The sequence below is a fragment of the Leishmania infantum genome, chromosome 33, assembly GCF_000002875.2.
Source record: "Leishmania infantum JPCM5 genome chromosome 33".
NCBI classification, from domain to species: Eukaryota; Euglenozoa; class Kinetoplastea; order Trypanosomatida; family Trypanosomatidae; genus Leishmania; species Leishmania infantum.
The window spans coordinates 686,770-709,599 of record NC_009417.2 but is presented as its reverse complement, the minus strand read 5'-3'; the positions used below and the strand labels follow the sequence as shown (position 1 = coordinate 709,599).

General features: G+C 57.4%; 7 protein-coding genes and 1 pseudogene across 8 annotated transcripts; 3 read left to right on the top strand and 5 right to left on the bottom strand.

Annotated features, from left to right (window-relative positions):
* Positions 1-297: 297 nt before the first annotated feature.
* Positions 298-5,193, top strand: LINJ_33_1880 (conserved hypothetical protein; the record flags this gene model as incomplete). Its single annotated transcript, XM_001468255.1, has 1 exon — positions 298-5,193. The coding sequence occupies one exon, from the start codon at positions 298-300 to the stop codon at positions 5,191-5,193; it is 4,896 nt and encodes a 1,631-aa protein (XP_001468292.1).
* A 1,105-nt stretch (positions 5,194-6,298) lies between these two features.
* LINJ_33_1870 lies at positions 6,299-7,055 on the top strand (annotated as a pseudogene). Its single transcript has one exon. A coding segment is annotated over exon 1 (757 nt).
* A 1,495-nt stretch (positions 7,056-8,550) lies between these two features.
* LINJ_33_1860 (hypothetical protein, unknown function) lies at positions 8,551-9,366 on the top strand (the record flags this gene model as incomplete). The annotated part of the gene is made up of 1 exon (XM_001468254.1): positions 8,551-9,366. The coding sequence occupies one exon, from the start codon at positions 8,551-8,553 to the stop codon at positions 9,364-9,366; it is 816 nt and encodes a 271-aa protein (XP_001468291.1).
* A 437-nt stretch (positions 9,367-9,803) lies between these two features.
* MIF2 (macrophage migration inhibitory factor-like protein) lies at positions 9,804-10,145 on the bottom strand (the record flags this gene model as incomplete). The annotated part of the gene is made up of 1 exon (XM_001468253.1): positions 9,804-10,145. The coding sequence occupies one exon, from the start codon at positions 10,143-10,145 to the stop codon at positions 9,804-9,806; it is 342 nt and encodes a 113-aa protein (XP_001468290.1).
* Positions 10,146-10,554: 409 nt separating this feature from the next.
* On the bottom strand, positions 10,555-10,896 carry MIF1 (macrophage migration inhibitory factor-like protein; the record flags this gene model as incomplete). The annotated part of the gene is made up of 1 exon (XM_001468252.1): positions 10,555-10,896. The coding sequence occupies one exon, from the start codon at positions 10,894-10,896 to the stop codon at positions 10,555-10,557; it is 342 nt and encodes a 113-aa protein (XP_001468289.1).
* A 474-nt stretch (positions 10,897-11,370) lies between these two features.
* Positions 11,371-14,052, bottom strand: LINJ_33_1830 (conserved hypothetical protein; the record flags this gene model as incomplete). The annotated part of the gene is made up of 1 exon (XM_001468251.1): positions 11,371-14,052. One exon carries the CDS (start codon positions 14,050-14,052, stop codon positions 11,371-11,373), a length of 2,682 nt encoding a protein of 893 aa, XP_001468288.1.
* A 1,168-nt stretch (positions 14,053-15,220) lies between these two features.
* Positions 15,221-16,447, bottom strand: LINJ_33_1820 (conserved hypothetical protein; the record flags this gene model as incomplete). The annotated part of the gene is made up of 1 exon (XM_001468250.1): positions 15,221-16,447. The coding sequence occupies one exon, from the start codon at positions 16,445-16,447 to the stop codon at positions 15,221-15,223; it is 1,227 nt and encodes a 408-aa protein (XP_001468287.1).
* Positions 16,448-19,092: 2,645 nt separating this feature from the next.
* LINJ_33_1810 (putative protein kinase) lies at positions 19,093-21,015 on the bottom strand (the record flags this gene model as incomplete). The annotated part of the gene is made up of 1 exon (XM_001468249.1): positions 19,093-21,015. One exon carries the CDS (start codon positions 21,013-21,015, stop codon positions 19,093-19,095), a length of 1,923 nt encoding a protein of 640 aa, XP_001468286.1.
* Positions 21,016-22,830: the final 1,815 nt, after the last annotated feature.

The following is a 22,830-nucleotide window of genomic DNA, read 5'->3' as shown; positions in this document are numbered from 1 at the left end:
TGCAGGCCCCACAATCTTCGATCACGACCCTCTCCGTAGCGGCAAGCCACCAAAGCGCTTTCGGGGGTATGCTAGCAGCTGCATCACCCTTACTTCCGCCCTAGACTCACTTTCCGGCATGCTGCACTACCTCGATCCATTCTATTGCCTCTGTCTGCACTCGTGCACCTCGGTCGTGCCAGCATTCCTTTTATCAAAAGCTAGTACGGCTGCCTCCCCGGATTAGTATTACGCAAGGCGCCGCTCCTCAAAACACGCCACAAGGGGCTTCTATTTCAAAGCTGTAACTCTATCACTATGAGCCTCGCATCGAATATGGAAGAAATCTCGATAGAGCTGGGCAGCGACCACGACTCTCTGTATGACGACTCTCTATTCGAAGAAGCCGACGACGATGACGACGACTTTGTCTTTTCAAGCAAGTCTGTTCCGCTCGTCAAGGAATTGATGAAGCGGCTTCTCAAGGTGTACAGCAGTTTGAAGGAGAAGAGTACAGTTGTGGAGAGCGAGATGGCAGGTGCAACGAGCTCTACTAATGAAGAGGAGGCCGCCCCCACACCAGCTCTCACTAGCAGTGCCATCGCCGAGCGCGAAAACGCGCTGCTGAGTCTACTTGAGCTGCAAGAGTTATATGGCTTCTTGTGGGCAAGGCTACTGTGTGTATTGGATGAGGAAAATGAGCGCTGCTCAGACTCCTACATGGCAACGCTGAACATGCAGGACCGGGTGCCCTTCGAGTCACTTGCTCATGCAATCCACCACAATACTGTTTTCTGTGATCACATGGGCGAGGTCCTCGGCCTGAACTACGAGCAGCAGCTCAACAGGGAAGAAGCGAGGAACGCTGTGGGTCGCGATCTAATTCTTGAATTTTACACCCGAATGGAGCGCACACAGCGCACTGCCTCGCACTGCGCGCTATTGGTGGTAGAGGGCTCGCGCGAGAGCTTCCTTGATCCAATCTCTATGTACGACTTGTGTAAGGTGCTCGCTACGGAGAAGAATCCTCGCAAGCGGCTTGTTCCGCTATCGCTCATGTTCAGCATGCTCGATCAAGACGAGCAAACTGTATCGGAAGCGCTAGCACAGAATATGCCGAAGGTGCTGCTGCAGCGCTTTCGCCACTGGGTCCATCAGCTATATGGGTACTTCCCGCTTCACAGGGAAACCACGTTGACTTCGCGCTCCCAGAGAAGGTCGCCGCAGCGGTACCGGTCGGCCGCTGTGCCCAGCGACATGGACTCACACCCCACCTCGCGCCGGTCCTCGCCAGGCCGATCACCTATTTTTACGCAGCAGCAAGTGCAAGAAGTGGCAATCGATGAAGCAAGCGAAGCCTCGCCGGTGGTTAAAACCGCCCCAGACTCGCCGCTGCCGCGCTCCGCCGAGCCAACTTTCACAGCCGAGGCCTCGCCTCCCGAACCTACAGGGAATGGTGTGCGGAAGCGGCAACGGCTCGACCGGAGTGTAACGCCGCAGGATACTAAGAATGCGCGCCATGAAGGTCCCGCTGAGGTAGAGTTATACCTCGATGGATGGATTCCGAAAGCCGGAGACCGAGTTGGGCGTGGCCCAGGCTGGAAAAGCGGCCAGCAAGGAAAAGGTTGCGACTACGGTGTTGTGGAGGGATGCACAGAAAACGAGGTGCTTGTGCGCTGGATTCCGAGCCTAGATCAGCCGGCGGCAGGGGAGCAAGATCGCCTTTTTCTGTACCAGTTTGGCTCGCCGCACTACGAGGTAGTTTCATGGGAAACGTACCTGCGCGTGAAAACGCTGAATGTGACGCGGGCGGACATCCGGATGCTGGAGCTGCTTCAGATCGGTATCGTGGCCGGTATTCTGTGTCAGCAGAATGATGCCATTCTTCCTGTTTTGCAGTTTCAGACGATTGAGTCTGCGCTCAAGGTACTGGACTCCATCGACATCCGTGCCAGATTTCTTGAGAACGAGCATGCGCGCGAAGCTGCAGAGCGCTCCGTGCGCCAAACACTCGCCGAACACAACACAAACGAAGCCACGGAAGAAGAGATGGTGCGCAGTCTCCTGCAGTGGGATGTGAACCTCATTTCAATGAAACGCTGCTACCGCCTGGAGCGTGAGATGCTGGCCCGCATTGGGTGGGTGCTCAGTGCGATCCTATCCCACAAGAAGCTGGCGTTTCTCTTTCTAGATGCGGACGGTGTGAGTCGCATTCTGCGTCTGGTACAGGGCAAGTTAGACGTGTACACGACGTACGGTTGTGCCATCGTCCTTTCCCATCTGGCCAAAACTGCGGTGTTTGAGGAGCTGCTACGACGCCAGAGGAGCTACTTCGAGCCGATCATGCAGTTCATCATCGACCAGTGGAAGCACACAACAAACAGTGATGTGCAGAGTAGTGTGGGTGCGTTTCTTTTCCACTCGTTGAGCTTTCCTATCGTGATAGACTACTTTGAAGCCGAAAACGGGCCAATGGAATCGATCGAGGCGCTGGAACGGTGTCTCAAGATTTCGGAAGGGCAGTTCGACGTGATGCACAGCGACTTACTCCTCGCACTGCTGCGATGCCTCAACATCTACCTCGTGACGCACTTGATGCTCTCCACCAAGGTCATCTTCAGGAAGCACCGGGTGCTGTCGGCGCTGGTGACACAGTCGTCACGCATCACGTCCCTTCCGCGGGATCCGCCAACAGTGGACGCAATCCTTGGCTTCCTCGCCGCGCCGTCGCCTGGGCTTCCTGGAGTGTCGGCCGAAAACGTGCAGAGTCTGTTGACGGCGGAGCGGCTTGGCGCCATCCAGAAGCTCGTAGACAAAGGAATGCACACGCTGCTTCTCCGCTGTGCCAACTTCTTCTTTGTTCAAAGTCGGTGGGACCTCCTCATCGCATCGCTTCAGGCGCTGTGCGCGCTGACTGTTATCCCGTATGTGCGCCCGCTGATAGCCGAAGTGCGCTCGCACGAGTCTGGAATAGCGCAGCTTCTGGCCATTGTCAACGATCTTGCAGTGTCGTACCAGAACCGCAACACCTCCCGTGAGGGGCACCTTCTCCCGTGCGTGGTGGCGGCGCTTCAGATCCTCATCCACATTACAAATCCACCAGCAGACGTGGCGGACGAAAGCGCTGTTGCGAACTTCAACAACGCCTGCGGCGCCTTCCGTGCTAGTGACGGCGTGCGAGCGCTCTTGGAGGTGCTCAAAATTCGAAAGGATGCTTCCATGTCGGCAAAGCTCAACTACTTCCCCGTGGTGGCGCGGGCGGTGCAGTTGATGGCGGTACTCCGGCGATACAGCGACACGGCGGCTCTTTTCGAAGCGCTCAACATACGAACACTGGCGCAGGACCTGTCCGCCCAGTACAGCGATGTTCAACGTGAGTTCATCTCCGTTGTCGGAGCCCGAAAGCTGCCAACAGAGCTTGGCCCGGCTGGGCACTTCATGGACAACCTCAAGTCATTCATGCCCAGCGCCTTTGGCGGCGTGAGCCAGGCCGATGTCGTGAAGGTTCACGCCGTTGATCCGCTGGAGATGGAACAGCGGCAAGCTATTATCGGCCGCGCGGTGGTGGACTACTCTAAAGAATCACTGCTCCAACTCATCGCAGAGCACCTGGACAGCGAAGGTCTCTCCGCGGCAGCAGCGGCGCTGCGGAGCGAGAGTGGCATCAAATCGTCCACCGCCACAGGTGCGTCATACAGCGACGGTGTCACCGCCACCTCGATGTCGATTAGCGATGCGGCCGCCAAGGGGCCGACACCTTCGCTGGACGGAGTCATACGGTCGTACCTGCGCCAACAACAGGAGCGCTGTCCAAACCCCATTGAAACACTGCCGCGGTTTGACCTGACGAAGAAACACGTATATCTACCGCTGCCCATCCCGCTGGACGACACGCGGAACGAGTTCAACCGCCTGCTGTGGCGCCGCTGCGGCGGCAAGTTTACGCTGCGCACGCAAACAAATGCCAACTGGCTCACGTACCGCTACCCGGCGTTTATGTTCGACATCACGGGGAGTGGAGAGGAGCTGCAAGGGGAGAGCGTGGCGTTCTGCGATGGTGGTGACTCCATCATGATTGGAACCTCTGAGGGCTCCATTGCTCTCTTCGACACCTTCCCTGAGGAGACGCCGGACGAGAAGCTGCTCGAGCAGCACCTGGTCTTTGAGAATGAGGCCATCTCAGCCCTCGTCGTGTCCGACGACGGCAGCCTCGTCGCAGCCGTCAATGACTCTCACAAGGCTCACGTGATGCGCCGCAACCTACTGCCAGTGGCGCAGCAGGAGCTGACGGAGTGTCGCACGCTGCGCTTTTCGCGCGACAATCGACTCGCCGTCGTCACAAGTGAGGAGGAGCACGCCTGCCGTGTACACGACCTTGTCACCGGAGTCGAGTTGCGAACCCTGTCAGACCCGATTTGGACAGGTGAGAACATGGCAAACGTGGCCCTGTTCGACTGTACCTCGCAGCTGGTGCTGAACGACGCCATCCTGTGGGACCTGCGGGCGCCCGAGAAGCCGATGTTCCGTTTCGACCGCATCACCGAGTCATTCGCGAGCGTCTTCCACCCCAAATTGCCTCTTGTCATCATCGACGAAAAAGTGTGGGACATGCGAACGTGGCGCATGATGCAGACAGTCCCGTCGTTTCAGAAGACGACGAGCTTCCATTGCTCGAAGGCGGGCCGAGTGTTGTACAGTTTCCGCGAGGCCTCTCGTATCTCCGGCACGCACCTCCCCATCGTCGCGGCAGTGGACAGCTACACCCTCGACAGCGTCTTCTCCGAGGAGGTGCGGCCCTCCTTCAAGTCCTTTGCTGTCGACCCCTCCGACCGCTACTGCGCCGCCATTCTCGACCAAGACATTGATTCCGTTATCCGGCTCTTCAGTCTCTCCGCCGGCCCGTACCCGGATCACGGCGCCTTTGCCTCGCCCGCCGTGCAGGAGGAGCAGGACAGCGCGATGGGCGCCGATGAAGAAGAGATGGAGCAGTGGTCGATAGAGGATGACGACTACGACACGGACGACTCGACGGACAGCAACGATGACGAGTTCGAGGAAGATGAAGATGACGATGACGACAGCTACGACGACGAGGATGCGGAGGAGGAGTTCGAGGAATGGGAAGAGGAAGATGAAGAGGAGAGCAGCCCCGGGACGGGATCGGGTTCTGACGAGCAGGAAGGCATCCAGGCGTCATCTCGGCACGCCAGCTAGAACATATGAGGCAATGCGAGTGCGTCGCTCTGCATCCCCTTTCCTCTTGCCCCCACTCATTTGCTCTCGGCCTCAGCAGTGGTGCGGTGTTGGTATGCGGCTTTGTTAATTTTATATCCCTGATTTGTATGGACTGTCTTGTATGCGTGCATGTGCGAGGGTGTGTGGTGCTGAACGGAACGACGGTGTCTCGGACATGTTCGACTAAGGTAACTGACATGAGCATCAGCCTCTCTTTTCATGTTTTTTTTTCCTCTCGACGGCACCCCTTCTTTTCTTGCGCCTCCGTTTCTTTCGCTGTCCGTGTCCACGACAAACTTGCCTTTGTGTGCATGTGTATCTGCGTGCGGTCTGCTTCCCTTCCCAGAAGGTCAAGTTCATGCTAGGAGGAAGAGCAGTTTTGGACGGAGAAGTAAACCAAGACTCACGGGGAAGGGGAACCGGTGATGGGTGAAGGATGTGTTTTCGTCCCCACCCTAACCCCTCCTCGAAACCAGAACCGCAATGACAGATCTCGGCGCGCTTGTCGCGTCAGAGAGACGCTTCTTTCCACCTACGCATGAGGTGGGAGCACACTGCTCTCCATTGCAAGACGATTTTGTTGCGCTGCTGCCTTACGGCGCCTCCTACTATCGCCTTGATCAACTGCGGCGGAACAGGCAATCGGTAGTTGCTCTTGTTGGGTCGCATCGCATCACATCAGTGCGCGCACGGGCCCCTTTCGTCCATCTCTCCTAGCGCGTCTCTTTCCCTTTTCCCTTCTCTCTCTGTTTTTTTCTGGTCTCTGTGTATCGTGCTCCCATATCCTCATCTGCCTATGCGCGGGCTATCCCTTCCCATTTCACTCTGTTTTTCCGTTGGTGCGTAGCCGCCGGCGTTCCACACCCACGCACACGTTTTGTGTGTGTGTGTGTGTGTGTGTGTGTGTGTCAGTGTATCAGTCTCCGTCTTGTACCCACTCTCTGTTCCCCGCCCCCTCCTCCGACTCGCCTTCTCTTTCGCCTTCCCGCTTTCATTCGAAAGATGTTGCTGAAGCTGCAAGTTGTCGAGAAGGGCACAAGGACTTCCAGAAGGCCACCAAAATCGCGTCTTTCCCAATTCCTGACCACGTGGAGAGCAGCCGCTTCCTCGTCCGCAGGACGCTGTTTCTTACGACCTTGGCCTTGAGTCGCTTGGTGAAGTCGTCTGCTTCAGGGGTGGCGGGCAGAACGTCGCTGTTGGCGATGCACTGGTGGTGTACTGTCCCGGTGGCTACAGCGAGCACCAGGATGTGCCCGCTGAGGCGCACTGGTGCGTACTTAAGCAAGACCGCAAGTACGTGCCCGTCAACTTCAGCGGGCTACCTGCTGCCGTGTCTATCCGCGAGCTGTGCCGATTGAAGCCGCTGGGCATTGCCCTTATCACTGCTGCCAGTGGCGGCACCAGAAGCATCGAGGTGCAGCTTCTCAAGAAGTACGGCTGCAAATGCGTCGCGGGCACGTGCAGCACGCCAGAGAAGGCCGAATTCCTGCGCGGCATCTGGTGCGACTAGGTCATCTATAAGAAGCTTGAGGAAGAGTTAGCGGCAGGCATGTGCTGATTGGCCCCCAACGGCTTTGATATCGTGTACGAGGGAGTGGGCAGCACCCTGCAGCGGATGGCTGTCGAGCACCTTACGCTGCACGGCCGTCTGGTTTTCATCGGATGCATCAGTGGTGCCAAGAACGGCTCATCGTGGCATCACTATGCCGACAAAGTGGAACAGAACCGACTACGTGCCTCTGCAGAACTTCCTCCATCGCCGCAGCGCATCTGTGTTTTGGTTTCTTGCTGCCACATTTCCTCCGTTCTTCGGGCGTGCCTTGCAAGCATCCAGATGCTAGATACTGGAAAGCTGTATCAGCGTTGCGGCTGGAGCAAGTGGCTGGCGCGGTGGACTACGTACACCCCGGCAAGAATGCGGTCCTCCTGGTGTGCGATTAGGCGTGTGTGCGCTTATCGGCGCCAACGGGGCTCTTCCTCTGCTTCAAGACACGCAAAAGAGCACACGCAAGCTCTTCGCATCACTCCCGCCACATACACGCACAGAGATGTCCATGTGTTATTCTCTCGACCTCTTTGTTGTCTGTCTCCTCCCAGTATGTACGAGACTCCCAGTTGCACTTTTGCTTTTCCACGCTCTCCCCTCCCCCCTCTCCTGTCCTTTTGCGACTCTCTCGCCACTCTCACACTTGTTCACGCAATCCTCTTCGGCAGTTCTTCTGTTCCTCCTCCTTGCTTGCTTGTGCTTTTGGCGATGATGGCGCATGGCCTTCCTGTCTCTCTTGTCGCCATCCGCTTCGCTGGATGGCTTCTTTTTCCTTGTCGTTTGTACCCGCCTTTCTCGTGAGCGCATATCCCTTAAACATCGAGCGTCTCTCTTTTGCCACCTGCTCTTGTGCGCCTGCACACAAGCGCACGTGTGTGTGTGTGTGTGTGTGTGTGTGTGTGTGTGTGTGTGTGTGTGTGTGTGTGCGAAAGCCACGAAACGTACGCTGGAATCGGATTTGGGGTTTCGTTGAAACATAGGGGGAGGGCAGGTCTAGCGTCCATTGTGCCCGTCTGTTTTATCGGCCTTGTGTGCGGGTGTCTGCTGTTGCGTGTGCATGTCCGAGCCCCGTACTCGCCGTTTGGGCCCTTGTGGGATGCGCCTCCCTTGCCTGCTCCCTCCCTCTATGAAGCGCCAGCTCCGCTGGATAACAACAACCAAGTAGAGGAACAAAACCACTTCTGCTCCATCTGAACGTCACAACTGATTCGTGGGAGTCAGCACCTCTGCCCGGCATCAGCCTCCCCTCCCCCTGCCTTCATCGTATGATGGGGGAAGGAGGTGGGGGCGCTCGCCGTGAGCCACGACCTATACACGCGATACGACGCGCACGTCGCCCACGGAAAATATGCGGCTCCTTCCCCCACTTTACCTCTCTCGTGAAACGCACACACCTCTGTCATCATCCGCCACCCACCTGCCCACCCCCCGCCAGTCACCCCTTTTCTTCTTCGATGCCTTCCTGTATCTTCGGCCGTACGTAAGGGACCCTTGTGCGCTTTCCAAGTATGATACGAAGAAAGCCAACCTCACCGCAGCATAAAGAGGTACGCGTGCGCGTGAAGAAGAGCAAGCCAAAGCCACATAAGTCCACGGCTGCATACTCAAGCTCTGCAGGGAAGAGCGTCGGAAAGGCAGCAGGGACTGAGAAACGCCCCTGTGGCACGGCTCCAGTAGGTGAAGCAGCTGATACCAGGGATGCCGTAAGCGCTGTGTGGAGTGCGAGCGCTGCAAAACACGGCTGGGAGCCGCAGCACACAAAGGTACATTGCCGAAGAGGCACGGCTGGCATGCCGTTTGATCGCTACGACCTGGCGGGCACCGCGAATATCAACGAGCTCGTCCTCCGACACGGCACCATGAAGACGTCTGATCTCAAAACTACTCGGCACCCAGCTCTGTACCAGCGAGTGGGACGGCCGCACGATTGCTCCTCCTCGCCCTTCATGCTGGACCGCTACCTTTCCAACCTCGTGCGCGCGCTTGTCCACCCCTTGCACAACTATCTTCAGTGTCATCACAGCCTGCACAATGCAGACGAAGTGCAGGTGATGCTCATGCCGAAGGATGGGCCGATAGCTCTTGCCGACAGGGCAGCCGTGCCGTCCTGCTCCTCATCGTCCCATGGAGGCAGCGGCGCTCTAAGGCGCTGCTACGTTGCCACGAACAACGAAACGCTCACGCAAGAGAGTCTCCAGGCAGCCGTCGCTGATTGGGGTGTCGCAGGGGTGTTTCAGATTGGTGAGTTCGTGCTGGTGACTGGGGAGAAGGGCTGCCACGCGGAGAAGAAGCTGCTCGAGCACTTAAAAACCCAAGTGCTCTCCCACGCCGCCCCTCCGGTTCTTCCCACGGCAGACCAGAAGGCGCTTATTGTTGGCGAGCGACTCCCATGCGTCGCGTGCCGGCTCTTCGCGATCGCATTTGAATCTGTTGCAGTGCTGCTCCCGTCCCACGGGCACCTTTACCTCTCCACCGTCGCCGCCGGCGTCGAGACACACGCGGCAGCCAAGAGTGGAAAGACAAAGGACATTAATGCCATGTTCGCCAGCCCGGCGGAGGCGGCGGCGCTCCTCCTGGCACCAAAACACCGAAGAGTACTTCGGTAGAAAAAAGGAAACCGGCCAGCCGCCGGCGCTGCCCCCGCGGCCAAAAAAAAAACGCGCTGGGCCTCACCGACATGCCCCGCGCCCTGGCGGCGCGCCACCCTCGGCGGCCCGCCAAACGGGCCCCGCGAAGCCGGGACAACCCCCGCAAGCGGCACTCAGCCCAGGGAGAAACAAAGCCGCCAAGGCCCCGGGGCGCGAAGCAGACGGAGGATAGGAGAAAGCGGAGGAAGGGACGGGGAGCCAAGCACGCCACCTGCGCAACACGCGGCGAGCCACCCCTGCGCGGCCGCCCTTTTGTTTTGGCGCCCCGAATAAAGGGCGCAGAGCAACTGTTTTTTTTTTTGTTTTTGCTACACTCTGGGTTGGAAAAAGAAATACATAGGCAAGCTTGGCGTCGCCCCTTCTCGGGCAGCCGGCCCACGGCACGAGGTCAACGCTCAAAAGTTAGCGCCGTTCCAGCCGCAGTGCTTTGTGCTGTAGTAGAACACGTAAATACGCTCAGCCGGGATGCCGCACTCCTTCGTAATGGCCGCGGAGATCCTCGGCGTCATCATCTTGGGCTTCGAGGGCGCGTATTCGCCCCAGCACTCGACGCGTACGTAAGCAGCAGGGGCTGTGGAACCTTGGAAAGACATCGGGGTGTTATCACTGAACGCAGTCATCACGAAGTCCTCGGGCTTGCCGAGTTCCTCGCGGCAGATCATGCGGTACGCTGTCGAAAGGTTGGCGCGCTTCTGGTCGTCCAGCGAGACCGAGACAATCGTCTGCAGAAATGGCATTTTCTTTGGTGGAAGACGTGTTGGTGTGTGTGTGTGTGTGTAACTGTGGTTATGAAGCTGCTGCCTTCGTACGGAGCGGAAGGAGGAGGGGTGTAGGCGCAGAGGAAGGTTCGGGCACGCTGGCGCCGCGGCAGGGGAGCGTCATATGTTAACCGGATTCTCTCTATTGGACATACGTCACTCTTCCAGATAAGAAGTGGCGTGGAGATCACAGAGGCGAGGAGGGAAACATGCACCTCAGAGAAAAAAAACGGGGCTCGTGTGACCCTGGCACAATTTTCAGGAAAATGCCGCATCATAGCGCATTTGGATGGCAACCGCGTCGCCGTGTACTTGAATCTCGTCGTTTGCTTGCACTAGAAGACGTGCAGTGTAGCATCCCAACATGGGAAGAAGTGGCCATGATGGCTTAGAAGTTTGTGCCGTTCCAGCCGCAGTGCAGAGGTGAGAAGTAGAGCACAAATATACGGTCAGCCACGATGCCGCACTCTTTCGTGATAGCCGCTGTAACTATGGACGTCACTTTCTCCGGCTCCGAAGGGCCGTACCCGCCCAGCGCCTCCACTCTGACGTATGCGACTGGATCGGTCGAGCCGAAGAAATGCATAGGTGTGCTGTCGTGAAACGTCATCATCACGAGGTCCTCTGGTTTGCCGAGTACATCACGGGTGACCGCCCGGTACACCTGCGCAAGGTTTTCGCGCTTGTGGTGGTCAAGCGGAGTCGAGACAAACGTTTGAATGACCGGCATTTTCGCTGAGGGAGGCGAGTGCAAAACAAAAATAAAAATGTTAGCAGGTGTGTGTGTGTGTGTGTGTGTGTGTGTGTGTGTAAGTGCGTCAGACCAACACGTTTTGTGCGGGCAGGCAGCCAAGGGGAAGAGGCAGAGCAGTGTTCAGTACGGCGGTGCAGTCGCAGGCAAAGCCCGCACGCCCCACCCCTTTTCCATGGATGGTGGAGGGTGCAGCGAGGCGGGGGAGGGAAGGAGGGAAAGGATCGGCAAGGCGAAGTGTGCACCCCCTCCCTCCTCGCGCAGACCGCCTCAGGCGTCCAGCTGCGGCATGTGAAGTGCGACAGCCATGGCCTAAGAGTGCAGCAGTCCTCGAAAGGCCGACCCGCACTGACTCTAGCGCGGCGCTACGGCGAAAGCTGAACCGCCAAGCACGCGCATAGGTGTGTCTGTGTGTGAGTGCCCTGTGAATCAGCCTACATAATTGCACCCTTCTTAGGTGAGACGAAGACGAGCCTCCGAGGACCTGGCATCCCTGCTCGTCACCTGAAGGCGCCTCGTACTTTCATCGATCAGCTCGCGCGGCAAGCCAGAGCGGCGCACCCACGCCGATATCTTCTCACGCCGGTGTTGCGACTGGATCTTCGCACTTGCTTGTAGGAGAAGAGGTCGCGCCACTTCAGGCGTGCTCATCAGTCTGTGGATTGAGGGTGTGCTGAAGAGCACTGCCATGCTGGCCTCGTCGAATCGTCGAGCCAACGCCGCAGCGTGGGCGGCAAGCTTTCCTAGCAGCTTGGCATCGTTGTGGCCCAACGCCTGCAGCGCATGAATCGCCTGCGCAGTGTCCAACGGTGTCAGGAAGCGGCAAACCTCCGTCAGACGTCCACCAATGCGGCGCAGCACCGTCGGTGTTCGGAGAGAGAGCTTATCCATGCCGGTGAGGATCTGTACTAGCGGCGCAGCCTCCATCAAAAGCCACTGCTCATCACTGATGCTTGACATGAAGCGCTTCACGGATGCGAAGTACTCGAAGCGGATCGCAGCGAGACTATGCAAGATCGATGCGACCGTCTGTGCGGACAGACGGTTCACGACACCGCAGTCAACGATCGTGTCTAGGCACTTCTTCAGCAACTTATCCTGCTTGAGCACCTTTTCCTCGCACACGCCAAAAAAGTACTTGTGGTCATCGGGGCGCGCGAACGGTAGCAGCTCCATGTACTTCTCCGCCAGCCGAACAAGCGCATCCGCGTCGTCCGAGCGGGTGCGCACCATCTCCTCCACAATGTCCCAGCTCTCCCGCTGTTGCTCCGTCAGGGGGGTGAGAGCATTCGAGGGGTCATGCAAGTTCATCCACTGCGTCGGCGACATAGAGGACTCCCCCCTCACACCGCGCTGCGCCACGTCCAGCAAGAACTCGCGCACCTCAGGGTACTCTCCCAGCAAGTGCTCTCCGAGAGCGGCGCACACCGCCGTGGCAGTGTCGGCGCTTTCCTTCTCGGCAGGTGCGGCAGCGCGCTTGGCTGCGATGTACGCCGCCACATCGGCGAAGAAGGCTGTGTCACGACAGCCGAGACGATGCAAGTTTTCTGTCGTAGCCAGCACACAGCGTAGCGGTGCGCCTTGCGAAAGGTGCTTGCGCGTCACCTCCACGCAAAACTGCAGAAACGCATCGAGACGTTCGCGCTCCAGCTCATCGTCAACATCGGCATCGCCCGCGACGCCCTCTACGGTGGTACGGAGCTCGCCTGCGCTGCCGGTACCCTGCGTTGCCGCACCTGCCGTCGCGACGCCGAGGCAGCGCAGCGCCACGCTCAACTGCACAGGCGGAACATCCGCGGCCGTTTTCGCAAACTGGTCGCGCAAGTAGCGGGACGTGCCCACGTCCTGCAGGCCGTGGTCGCCCATGAGAAGAAGAAATCGAAATGTTTGAAGGGTCGCAAACGACTGGCACTGGTTCGCCGCCTCGCGCAGCATTGCCAGGCCCACCCGCTTGCACTCATCTGTTGGCGCCTCTAACAGGCGCACCATAAGCCCCACAGGCGAGCTCTCCGCAGATAGCAGCGCCTCCTGCAGCGGCTCCACACTGGCAGCGCACGCGTCCGCAGCAGCGAGAAACTCGGGTGGCCACTGCAGATCCGGGTAGGTGCGGAGCATCACGCTCAGTTCCAAGACATGCGATACAAAGTACTGAATTGCATCAGCGTCGTGGCACCCGCTCAGCCCGCCCTGTGCCGCAGGCACCTGCTGCAGCAGCTCGCGGGCCTGCAAGGACAAGAACGCCACAAACTCTATCAGCTCCTGCCGAAGCGCAGTGCGCACTGCAAGCGGCAAGTGCACCACAGCGCTGCACAGATTCTCTAGCGACCTCACGTCCAGCTCTTCGCCAGTGATACGCTCCATCAGCCACACCACCGCCTCGCCGCTGATAAGTGCAGGTTTGTGCCGTGCCACGAAGCACATCAGCTGCACAGACGTAAAAATATCGCCCTTCTCCGCGCATCGGCCGGCCTCCTCCTGAAACGCAATCACTGCGTTTGTGTTGGTGCAAAGGCTGCGATTCAATTGGCCGCAGATGTGCCCAACCGCGCCAGGGGTAAGAGACTCTGCGAGGACCGCAGCTCGATCCCCAGCAGCGTCCAGCAGCCTCGTCGGGTGCGCTACTAGCTCAGGGAGAGACGTCACGATCGACACAAGCGCCGGTAGGTCATCGGCGCTGGCACACGGAATAGCCGCACCTGCATAGCGTGCGGCACACTCCACAAAGGACGCGTCGTATGCGCTGAACCGGCGAATGTGGTTTATTATCACCCGCAGGTCCGACGGGGTCCACACACCGGCCTCCAAGGCGCGGGTAGTGGTGCTGACGACTCGTGACCACAGCGCCGTCGCCACTGCAGACTTGGATGTGGGGATAACGCGCGAAACAGCAGCAAAACGCCGTCCATCGTCGGCTGCCCCTGGGCTAACATCGGTGCTGTCCAATGCTGCCTGCAAAGTCTCAGGGCTGTGCCGCGCAAACTTTTTCAGTGGCACGAGGCACTCTCGTGTCTCGCGGGCGTCCAGGTAGAGTGTAAGGTCCAGCAGCGCTGCCGAAGTCAGAGCGACATCTTCCGCAGCCGTGAAGATCGGCTTGCGGCAGCGAGAGACGAGCGCAGTCAGCCTCGGGGTTCCCATATCGTACCGGCGCTTCTGTGCGGCAGACTCTGTGAAGCAGCTGCGCAAACCTGTAGCTCTTTCTGAGACTCGGCGACGGTGGAGTGTGAAGCGCTATCGAAAAGGGAGGCGGGAGACGTGGATGACAGCGTAAAGGAGAAGCGCAGCAGCATGTCAAGGCAACCAGCAGCACACACACACACAAACGCGTTTGTGATGTGCGGTGTCGCTTTTCGTTGAGACAAATGAAAAACAGTCGAGGACGCAACACCAGGCGTGGACGGCGGAGGCGGCGCTGTGCGGTCTGCTGCGGTGCTGCTCGAAAGTAAGAGCAGGCATCGCCTCCCCGCCACTTCACCTTCACCGCTCTTCTACAAAGGTGCGCGGAGAGCATTCTGCTCAGGAGATGAGCCGAGCATGCTGTTCCCCATCATCAGAGGCACGAGTGTGTCGTCTCCGCGACGGGGTGGAGAAAGGGTGCATATGCAAGTGCATTGGACTCAGAAATAAAAGGGTCGGAGGAACCGTAATCAGTAGAACATATTGCGTACCAACGCGTCACAGAAATGGCTGATGCGCAGAGGTCTCCACCCAATGCGCGTAGCGGGAAAAGAGGAGAGGACAGACACATGGCGATGCCTTCCGTCACAGTACGACGTACTCGCACGCACACACAGACTCTTGCGCGGCCAGCTCCCAAGGAAATATATACATGGATTCAACTCGTTCGACGCAGATGGCGCAAAGCAGCCAACAGCAGCGTCCTGTCAGTGTGACGCGATCCGCCACAACGCACATGCCAAGCAGAGCAAGAAGGATAAAAAAGGGTTGATGCGCAAGATGGGCACACACGCGTACGTGTAGCCGAGGATGAAAAGGAGAGGCGCCGAGCCACACCCGGCAAAAGGGCACAGAGAGAGGGGGGAAGAAGGGCGAAAGAGAGCAAAAGGAGAACAGCCGTTCACATCCTCCATCTTTTTTGTCTTTCTTACCGCGGGGGAGGGGGAGGGCAGCCATCCACGCTTGGCACCGTCTTCTCTGCACAGGACAGAGAAGACCGCGCGGATGATGGCGAGGAGGGTATCGGTGAGGTGGGCTAGAGTAGGCCTACCACTTTTCGTTTTTTGTTGTTGTTTCTAAGCCCCCCTCGTGTCCGTCATCTGCCTCTCCTTCCCGCGCCGCGCCGCCTCTACTGAGGTAGCTGACTCACAATGCTCTGCACGCTGTTCGTCTTTCCCATCAAGGCTGCCTCTCTTAGCACGGAGTCACGGATTTCTAAGTTGCCCTGTGCGATGCCTATACTGACGCGAGCCATACTCACCACATCCGGGTTGTTGGCCTCGCCGCCAACACGGTAGGCGTGCTTGTAGTAGAACAGCGCATGCTGGTGGTCGTGGATGAGCGAGTACACCTCACCGAGGAGGAGGAGACACAAGGAGGCACCGCTCTTGTCACCTGCTATGCTACACTGCTCCAGGCACTGCTCCAGGTGCAGCTGCGCGGCGCGCATATCTCCGATACGCAGCGACACGAGCCCTACGTTGCCAAGTGCGATGGTGAGCAGCATCGAATCGTCCGTTTCCCGAGCATTCAGCAGTGCGTCCTCGAACGCCTGCTGGGCAAACTCGAGCTCGCTGAGGGCGGCGTAGCTGACGCCCATGTTCATCTCTGCCACGGCGCGAGCGTAGCTGCCGCCAAGTGCCTCCTGCTTCTTGTGATGCACAAGTGACATCTTGTACTCTCCCAAGCGGTAGAAGCAGACGCCTAAGATGTTGTGGCAGAACGCAAGGCACCGGGCATCCTCCAGCTCCTCTGCTATGTTAAGCGCCTTCTTGAAGCAACTCACCGCCCACTCCATGTTGCCGTAGTTGTAGTGGAAACACCCCGATACACAAAAGAGGTGGGCCGCCTTGCTCTTGTTGCCGGCACGAAGCGAGGAATGTGCGCGGGCCTCCGCGTCCTTCGTGACCTGGATCTCCGTCACCGTGTAATCCTTCGCCACCGGCGGTGTGTACCGCCACGAGACCATCGAACTCGTAGCCCCTTGCAGGAGGGCCACAATGCGCCGTGCAAGTGGCAGTCGCGTCGGCGGTTCCTCCAGGGCCGGGGCATGATACTCCTCCGGAGCCATGAACCGCAGCGGCACATCCAACGCGCTCTCGCGCTCGTGGATTGCACTCACTGACAGCAGCAAAACGCTGTCGCAGTTCTCGCTCACCTTCTCAAAGGGCAGGGCCGGAATCCCGTGCGAAGGTGGCGGCTGCGTGCCATTAGCGTAGGTCGCCGTGACAACTCGCTTGTCCACAAAGCGGTCGATACAGCGGAGATCATCGCGGGACAGTAGCGTCTTGTTGTTCGACGTCACCACCGCATATTTCTGCTTCTTGGTGGACAAAAGAATCCTGCCGGCGCTCATGATTGCAGAGAATCTCCAATAGCCGGCGCACGCGGCGCTCGATGATGCTCGGCCGGTCTTCACTGGAAAACCTCTGAATAGCAAGCTGAGAAAAGAGACGCCGCTCGACGACGAGGAGGAGGAGGGGAGGCGGACGGCAGAGGGAGAGTAAGATAAAGATGGCAAGACACACCCCTGGCACAGGTGCGATGTTTTGTGCGAGAGAGACGAGGAGAGAAGAAGCGTTATGCGAAAGCACACAAAATTCGGAGAGATGGCGGCGACAAAGAGAAAGCGACGGACAAGCTGCGAAGTGAGGGCCATGCCCTGACGCAGTGGCTTCCGGGTGTGCACATGCACCGCCCCGATGGGGTACAAAGAAGGTGCGTTGCGCCATAAAGCATCACAGGAAAGAGTGTGTTCAGTGTCACAGACATCGGCGACAACTGCAACCCCGCTACAATGCAGAGAGAGCAGCAGCAGCAGCAGCAGCAGCCATGCCATGCCATGACATGCCATGACATGCCAGGGATCAAGGGTGTGCGTGTGGGTAACGCGCGTCGCCTCTTCGGCTCTTTTTTCACGCTCGTGGGCAACAAGTCAAGACACCGCCTGCTTTTCGTTTGATAGTCACTCAGCACTTCGAATTTGAGGCAACCACACAGAGAGAGAGACACACGAACTTGTAAATCGCCTAAAAGAAAAGTACTTCCACATCGAGGCTGCTGCTGATGCAACGAGCATTGCCGCCTTTGTGCGAGGGGTAGGAGGTGGAAGTCGATCTTCTTTCTGCTCTCAAAAGAAAACGAAATAACTGAAGATAAGTACACACAGAAGAGGAGGCGGCGCAGGTGCAGAATTCAAAGGAGAGAAAAAGAGACGGAGGGCGACCCTGGTCTCACACACACACACAGGAGGACTATAAATATATGTAAGCGCAGCAACGATTGCAAGACAATATTCGACGTATGTCTGTCTGTGTATGCGTCTCGGCAGAGTTGCATCCCACCATCCCTCCTCTCTCCTTCGCTTTCCCACCTCTTTGTAGTATTCCGGTCTCCCCTTAGTTCTCTTCAGCAGTCTACATTCCCCTCTCCCCTCCCTCTTCTGCTGTGTGATCAGTGTTATTCGCGGAAAGCCGCCAAAACACACCACAAGCGCGCACACAAACGGCCAGCACGCGACCACTCGAGAGGGTGTGAAAGGGCAGGAAGAGAACAACGATCGCACACACACATACATACAGCAGTACAAAACGTTAGATGCCTGCGCACAACTAGTGAGGACTCAGTAAAAAGGGGGAAGTAAACAAAAAAGGGGGAAAGGTGGCAGGAGAGAACGAGAGACGCGGCGGTAGAGAGAGAGGCAAACTTCAAAAACTAAGCTACCACGTAAGGGCAGACCTCGACTTGACTGGGGTACGGCGTAGGGAACAAAGAGACGATGGCGTGCTTCTTGACGGCGAGTCTGCGGAAGTACGCGCGTTAGTCATAAGGAGAGAATTGGGGGTGGGGTGTTTAGGTCTGGGGTGCAGAAAACGGGAAGCGTCCCTTCCATCTTTCCCCCTCTCCTCCTCCCCTCCGTTTTCCTCCTCGAGAAACCATCGTCGACAGCGCCCCAAAGTCGCCCTCGCTTCCCCACTGCCCTTCGCCGCAGTGCTACATTCGCCTCGCCATGCCCCTGTCTCCCGCGCGGGCACCACCGCACTTCTCCTTTCGCGCTGCATTCATCGAAGCAGACTGCTTGACAATTAGTCATTGCGCTTTTGTTTAGGAAAAGGGGGGAAACGATGAAACAACGCGTGAGCCCATCAATGCTCTCATATTGTCTATTCTCCGCCATTACAGCATGGGCGGAAGGGGCACGCTAGCCCCGGCCCGTCGCAGGCCCCCATCGCGTGGTGCGAAGCAACGCTAGAGACACACGCATCACAGTCATGCGCCGGCGCAGCCATCTCAGCACGGGCCCTGCCTCAGCCTCTGCCAGCCTCTTCTGCGCACGCAGCCCCACAGCTGCCCCCACTATGCCGGCCGCCACCCGGCGCATCCCTCGGCGTGGCGCAGGCGCCACACACCAGGAGGCAGTGAGGGCCGGGCGGGTCGCGGTCGAGTCGCGCTGACACTCCGCCCATATAGCATGGATGGCGCAGCCCCGTGCACGGTCGCGGGTCGCTCCGACGCAGCGCCATCCACGACCTGGCCGCCCACGTCAGCAGCGATGCATCGCTCTGACCTCCCCACGTCGTAGGCGCCTGACCCTGCCACCGCCAGGTGCGGTGCAGCATTGGCAGGGGATAGGGGCTGCCTGGCTTCTTCCCCACACAGGGCGTGTACAGAGTCATGGGTACCACGCGCCGAGGCGCCCCCTGTCGCCAAGGTGAGTCAGTACACAAGAAGTTTTTTTTTGAAAAAGCAGAGCGGAGACGAGGTAAAACTACGTAATGTCACACTGCTTGAACCCTTGCAAGAAAAAAACAACAACAGTAACAAAAAAGAGAGACAAAACCCAGTTTTGCACGCATGCGCGCACACACAGAGGGGAAGAGAGAGAAAGAGGGCACACCAAATCCGGAGGACAACGGGGTTTCACGTGAGGAGGGGGAGGGGGGCTCAAAGAGTGAAATGGTAATAAAGCCCACAGAAAGCTGAAAGACAAGAGAAACCGAATTACATCAACTCCGGCTCGCCCTTCACCGCCGTGTCCTCCTCGCAGCGTAGCAGCTCATCTTTCATCAGTCGTCGCAGGTCGAGAAACCACTTGTGGAACTCAATGGTCTTGCCGCCAATGCGGTACACAATTACCTTGGTATAGCCGGCTGCCGCGGGGAGCAGACGCACGCCAATCTCCAGTACTTTCTTGGAGTCTTGAGTGTAGGTGCCGTAGAGAAAGCCGTTCCCATCGCCCTCCTCGAAGGTGGTCGAAAGAGACTCCTGCTTGCTTAGGAGGAGCGCCTTGATCACCTCGCGCTGGCCGGCAACCGTGTAGCCGGTGTTCAGCGAGGCGCGGAAGGCGGTGTGCTCAGTGGCCTCGAAGAAGGCGTTTAGCCGGCGCAAGCGGATGGCGAGTGGGTGGTTCTTGAAGAAGTCGTACTTCAAGCAGAGACCCACGAAGCCCTCGAAAGTGAGGGAGGAAAGGCCCCTGTGCTCCGTGTCCATCGAAGAGAATGCAGACTCAGCATCTTTGTCGGTTAGGCCCAAGTTCAAGCTCTTGAGTTTCTCCTTGGTGATGATGCCCGAGTGCTCTGAGTCGATCAAATCGAAGGCCTCGCGCACTACTTGCAGGAATTCCTTTTCTAAGTCGTAGTGGAACAGGTGTGCCATCTTGGAGAGGTCATACTTCGAGCCGAGGTCATTCTGGTGCTTCGTCCACCCCATCACAAATTCTTCCTCCGTAATGCGGCCCTCCTGGTCCACCTGGAAGTTGCTCATGAAATCCTTCACCTCCTGCTCCGTCACCTGATTACCGCCATTGAGCTTTATGAGGGCGTCGCGCACCTCCTCCTTGTTGAGGAAGCCGTCACCGGTGATGTTGCAGCTCTGGAATGCCTGGTGCATCTCGTCCGCCTTGCTGGTGGTGGGCGACGGAGCCGCACCAAAGCTACCGGAGCTCATCTGAGGGGTGATGACGCGCTGAATGAACTCGCCGTTGCCAAGTGGGCTCATCGGTGTTGGTACCACATTGTCGTCAGGGAACATGCTGGGATCGAGGTTGACACGGAACCATGGGTGCTGAATCACATCCGAGGTCGTATAGCGTGCGGAGGGGAAGGGGACTAGCAGATGAGCAATGAGATCGGCAGCCTGCTCCGGGAGGTAGCGACTTGTCTTATTGTATTGGCAGCTCATAATACGCTTGCGTGTGAGTCCGTCTGAGCGGTCCGTGAAGGGAAGGTAGCCGCAGAGCATGAAGAAGAGAACGCAGCCGCAGCTCCACATGTCGCACGAATCCCCCTCATACCCCCGCTCCTTGAGCACCTCGGGTGCCTGGTAATCAATACTGCCTGCCAGCGAGGTGAAGAGTACCTCGTGGTCGTTGAAACGGCCCTCCTTCGTGTAGCGGGAGAGTCCAAAGTCGCACACTTTCAGCACGTTGTTCTCACCGAGCAGCAAGTTCTCAGCCTTCAGGTCACGGTGGACGATGTTCATGCGGTGGCAGTAGTGCACCGCGCAGATAAGCTGCTGGAAGTAGTTGCGTGCTGTTTCCTCGTCGAAGCGTTTCGAGTCCACAATTTTGTCGAAAAGCTCCCCGTTCGGGGCCAGTTCCATGACAAGGTTATACGCCTTGGACGTCTCGATGGCTTCCAGAAGACGCACCACATGTTGGTTCTTCATCTTGCGCATCATTTCGATTTCGCGCTCCACGTAGGACTGGATGCCGCTGCTGCGTACCAGTGCCTTGTCAATCATCTTCACTGCCACATGTACCTTCTTTGTCACATCGTACGCGTTGTAGACCTTGCCAAAACCGCCAACGCCGAGCACATGACCAAGCTCGATGTGGCCGCCGATCAGCTTCTTTGGCGCCTTGCCGTCGCCCTTCCTCGCCACGCCGCCATCCTCCCTCGGAGTCTTGGCCGCCTCCTTGGACATATCTGGTGCCTATCTAGCAAGCGAAACGAACAAAATGTGTCGCAGCAACGATTAAAGGTCAGATACCGGACAGTGCAGAGTGAAGTGCACAACCCGCACGAGAGAACACGTTAACGTGCAGAGCTCAGCAGAACAGAAGAGGTGAAACAGATGGCGTCACGTGCGCACGGTGAGATGGCTGTTGAATAGGCTCAGAGGGTGCTAGATAACGCACCCACACACATACAGGCCAGATTGGCGTACAACACAAGCTTGGTGCCCCCCTCCCCCCCCTACGAGGCGTTGGGTGCAGCACGCCTGGACAAAAAAAGGTGGCAATCTAAAGTCGGTTCGAGTAAATTTCCGTGGGCTCGTGTATAAAATGGCAGAGTCGATGCAGAAAGTGGCTGCGCCAAGTGTCTGCTAGAAAATTCCACGTGGAAGATACAATAATAATGATAAAACGTAAGGAAAGCCAGTTCGCTCGAAAATGGCAACGTGAAGCGAGCACCAGAAAAAAAAAAGAGAAGTCAAAAAGCGCGTGCGCAACGTGGATTTGGGGCAGGGAAAGAGATGACCAGGTTAAACAAGCGTGATACCAGTTTTACCTTCTACAATTTGACGAGGTACATGTACACCTGCACACACACACACACAAGCACACCCGCATATATATATATATAATAGGGCTACAACTAGAAGTGCCAACACGCCTGCGTGCGTGTGCGTATGTGTTTTGATCGTTGTGGCAGGGGTGGATGGGGGAAGGGGTACTCGTCTTCCTTTCTCTTTCTTCTCTTGCTAGGCATGCCCAATGCGTAGCTGCTGCTGCTGCTGCTCTCCACTTTCCTTTTACACGACAGGTGAATGAAGCAAAGAAAAGGCAGCACGACAATCCTTCTGCGAGCGTATCCCCTCTCGCGAGATGAGACGATCGAAATACGCACGCGCACACAGCTCAATCCGACAGAAAAGTACGCAAAGGAAATGGCAACCCGCAGCTAACAAAGAGGTATATGAAAAGCACAGCAGTCTCGTCGACGTGCACACGGGCACACGCAGAATAAAACGACAACAAACAAGAGCGAGTCCACAGTTTAAGTAACGAAGAGAGAGAAGGAGGGAGAGGGGGCGAGCGAGCGGATGATAGGAGTCCGTGATGAAGCAGCACAGACACCAAGACACAAGAAAGAGGAGGACGCAGCAAGATAATAATAGTAATAATCAAAGCGGCAGAAGTGTTAAACCAGATGGGGAGGGGAGAGAGAGACGCAGCACTGTGAGCACTGAGCCCAACACTAGGATAAATCAGACAGTAATACTGTATCGCCAACACAGCAGTAGCGGCGGAAACGGCTACGAGAAGTGGAGATGAGCAACTGTAGTGCTTTCTTTGTGTGCGGGTAGGTTTTGAGGGGTTTTCAAGTGTGTTTGCTTGGATATCTGTTTTCTTTGCTTGATCATCTCTTCCTTCCGCGAAGCTGAAGGGGAGAAACTCGTTTTGATTAAGCGTAGGTTGGTGCGTGTGTGTGTGAGCAGGGAACATGGCAGATATGTAAAGAAAAAAGCCGCGTTGGTGGTTATGTAGGTGGCATCACCCCACCACCACCAGAAGGAAAGTATCAGGTGCAGCGTGAGAACAGGAGAGACGAAACGGTAAGACGCACAGAAGAAGGGAGAGGAGAAAAAAATAGAGGAGGGAGAGGACGATAAATATGATGAGGGGGCATCGCGAATACACGCATGGCGTATGACGACAAAACAAAAGAGGGAATCAGCACCAAAGAGGAGTTATGCGGTGGGACTAGTGAGAGCAGGCTGCCGTTGTTTGCTCTC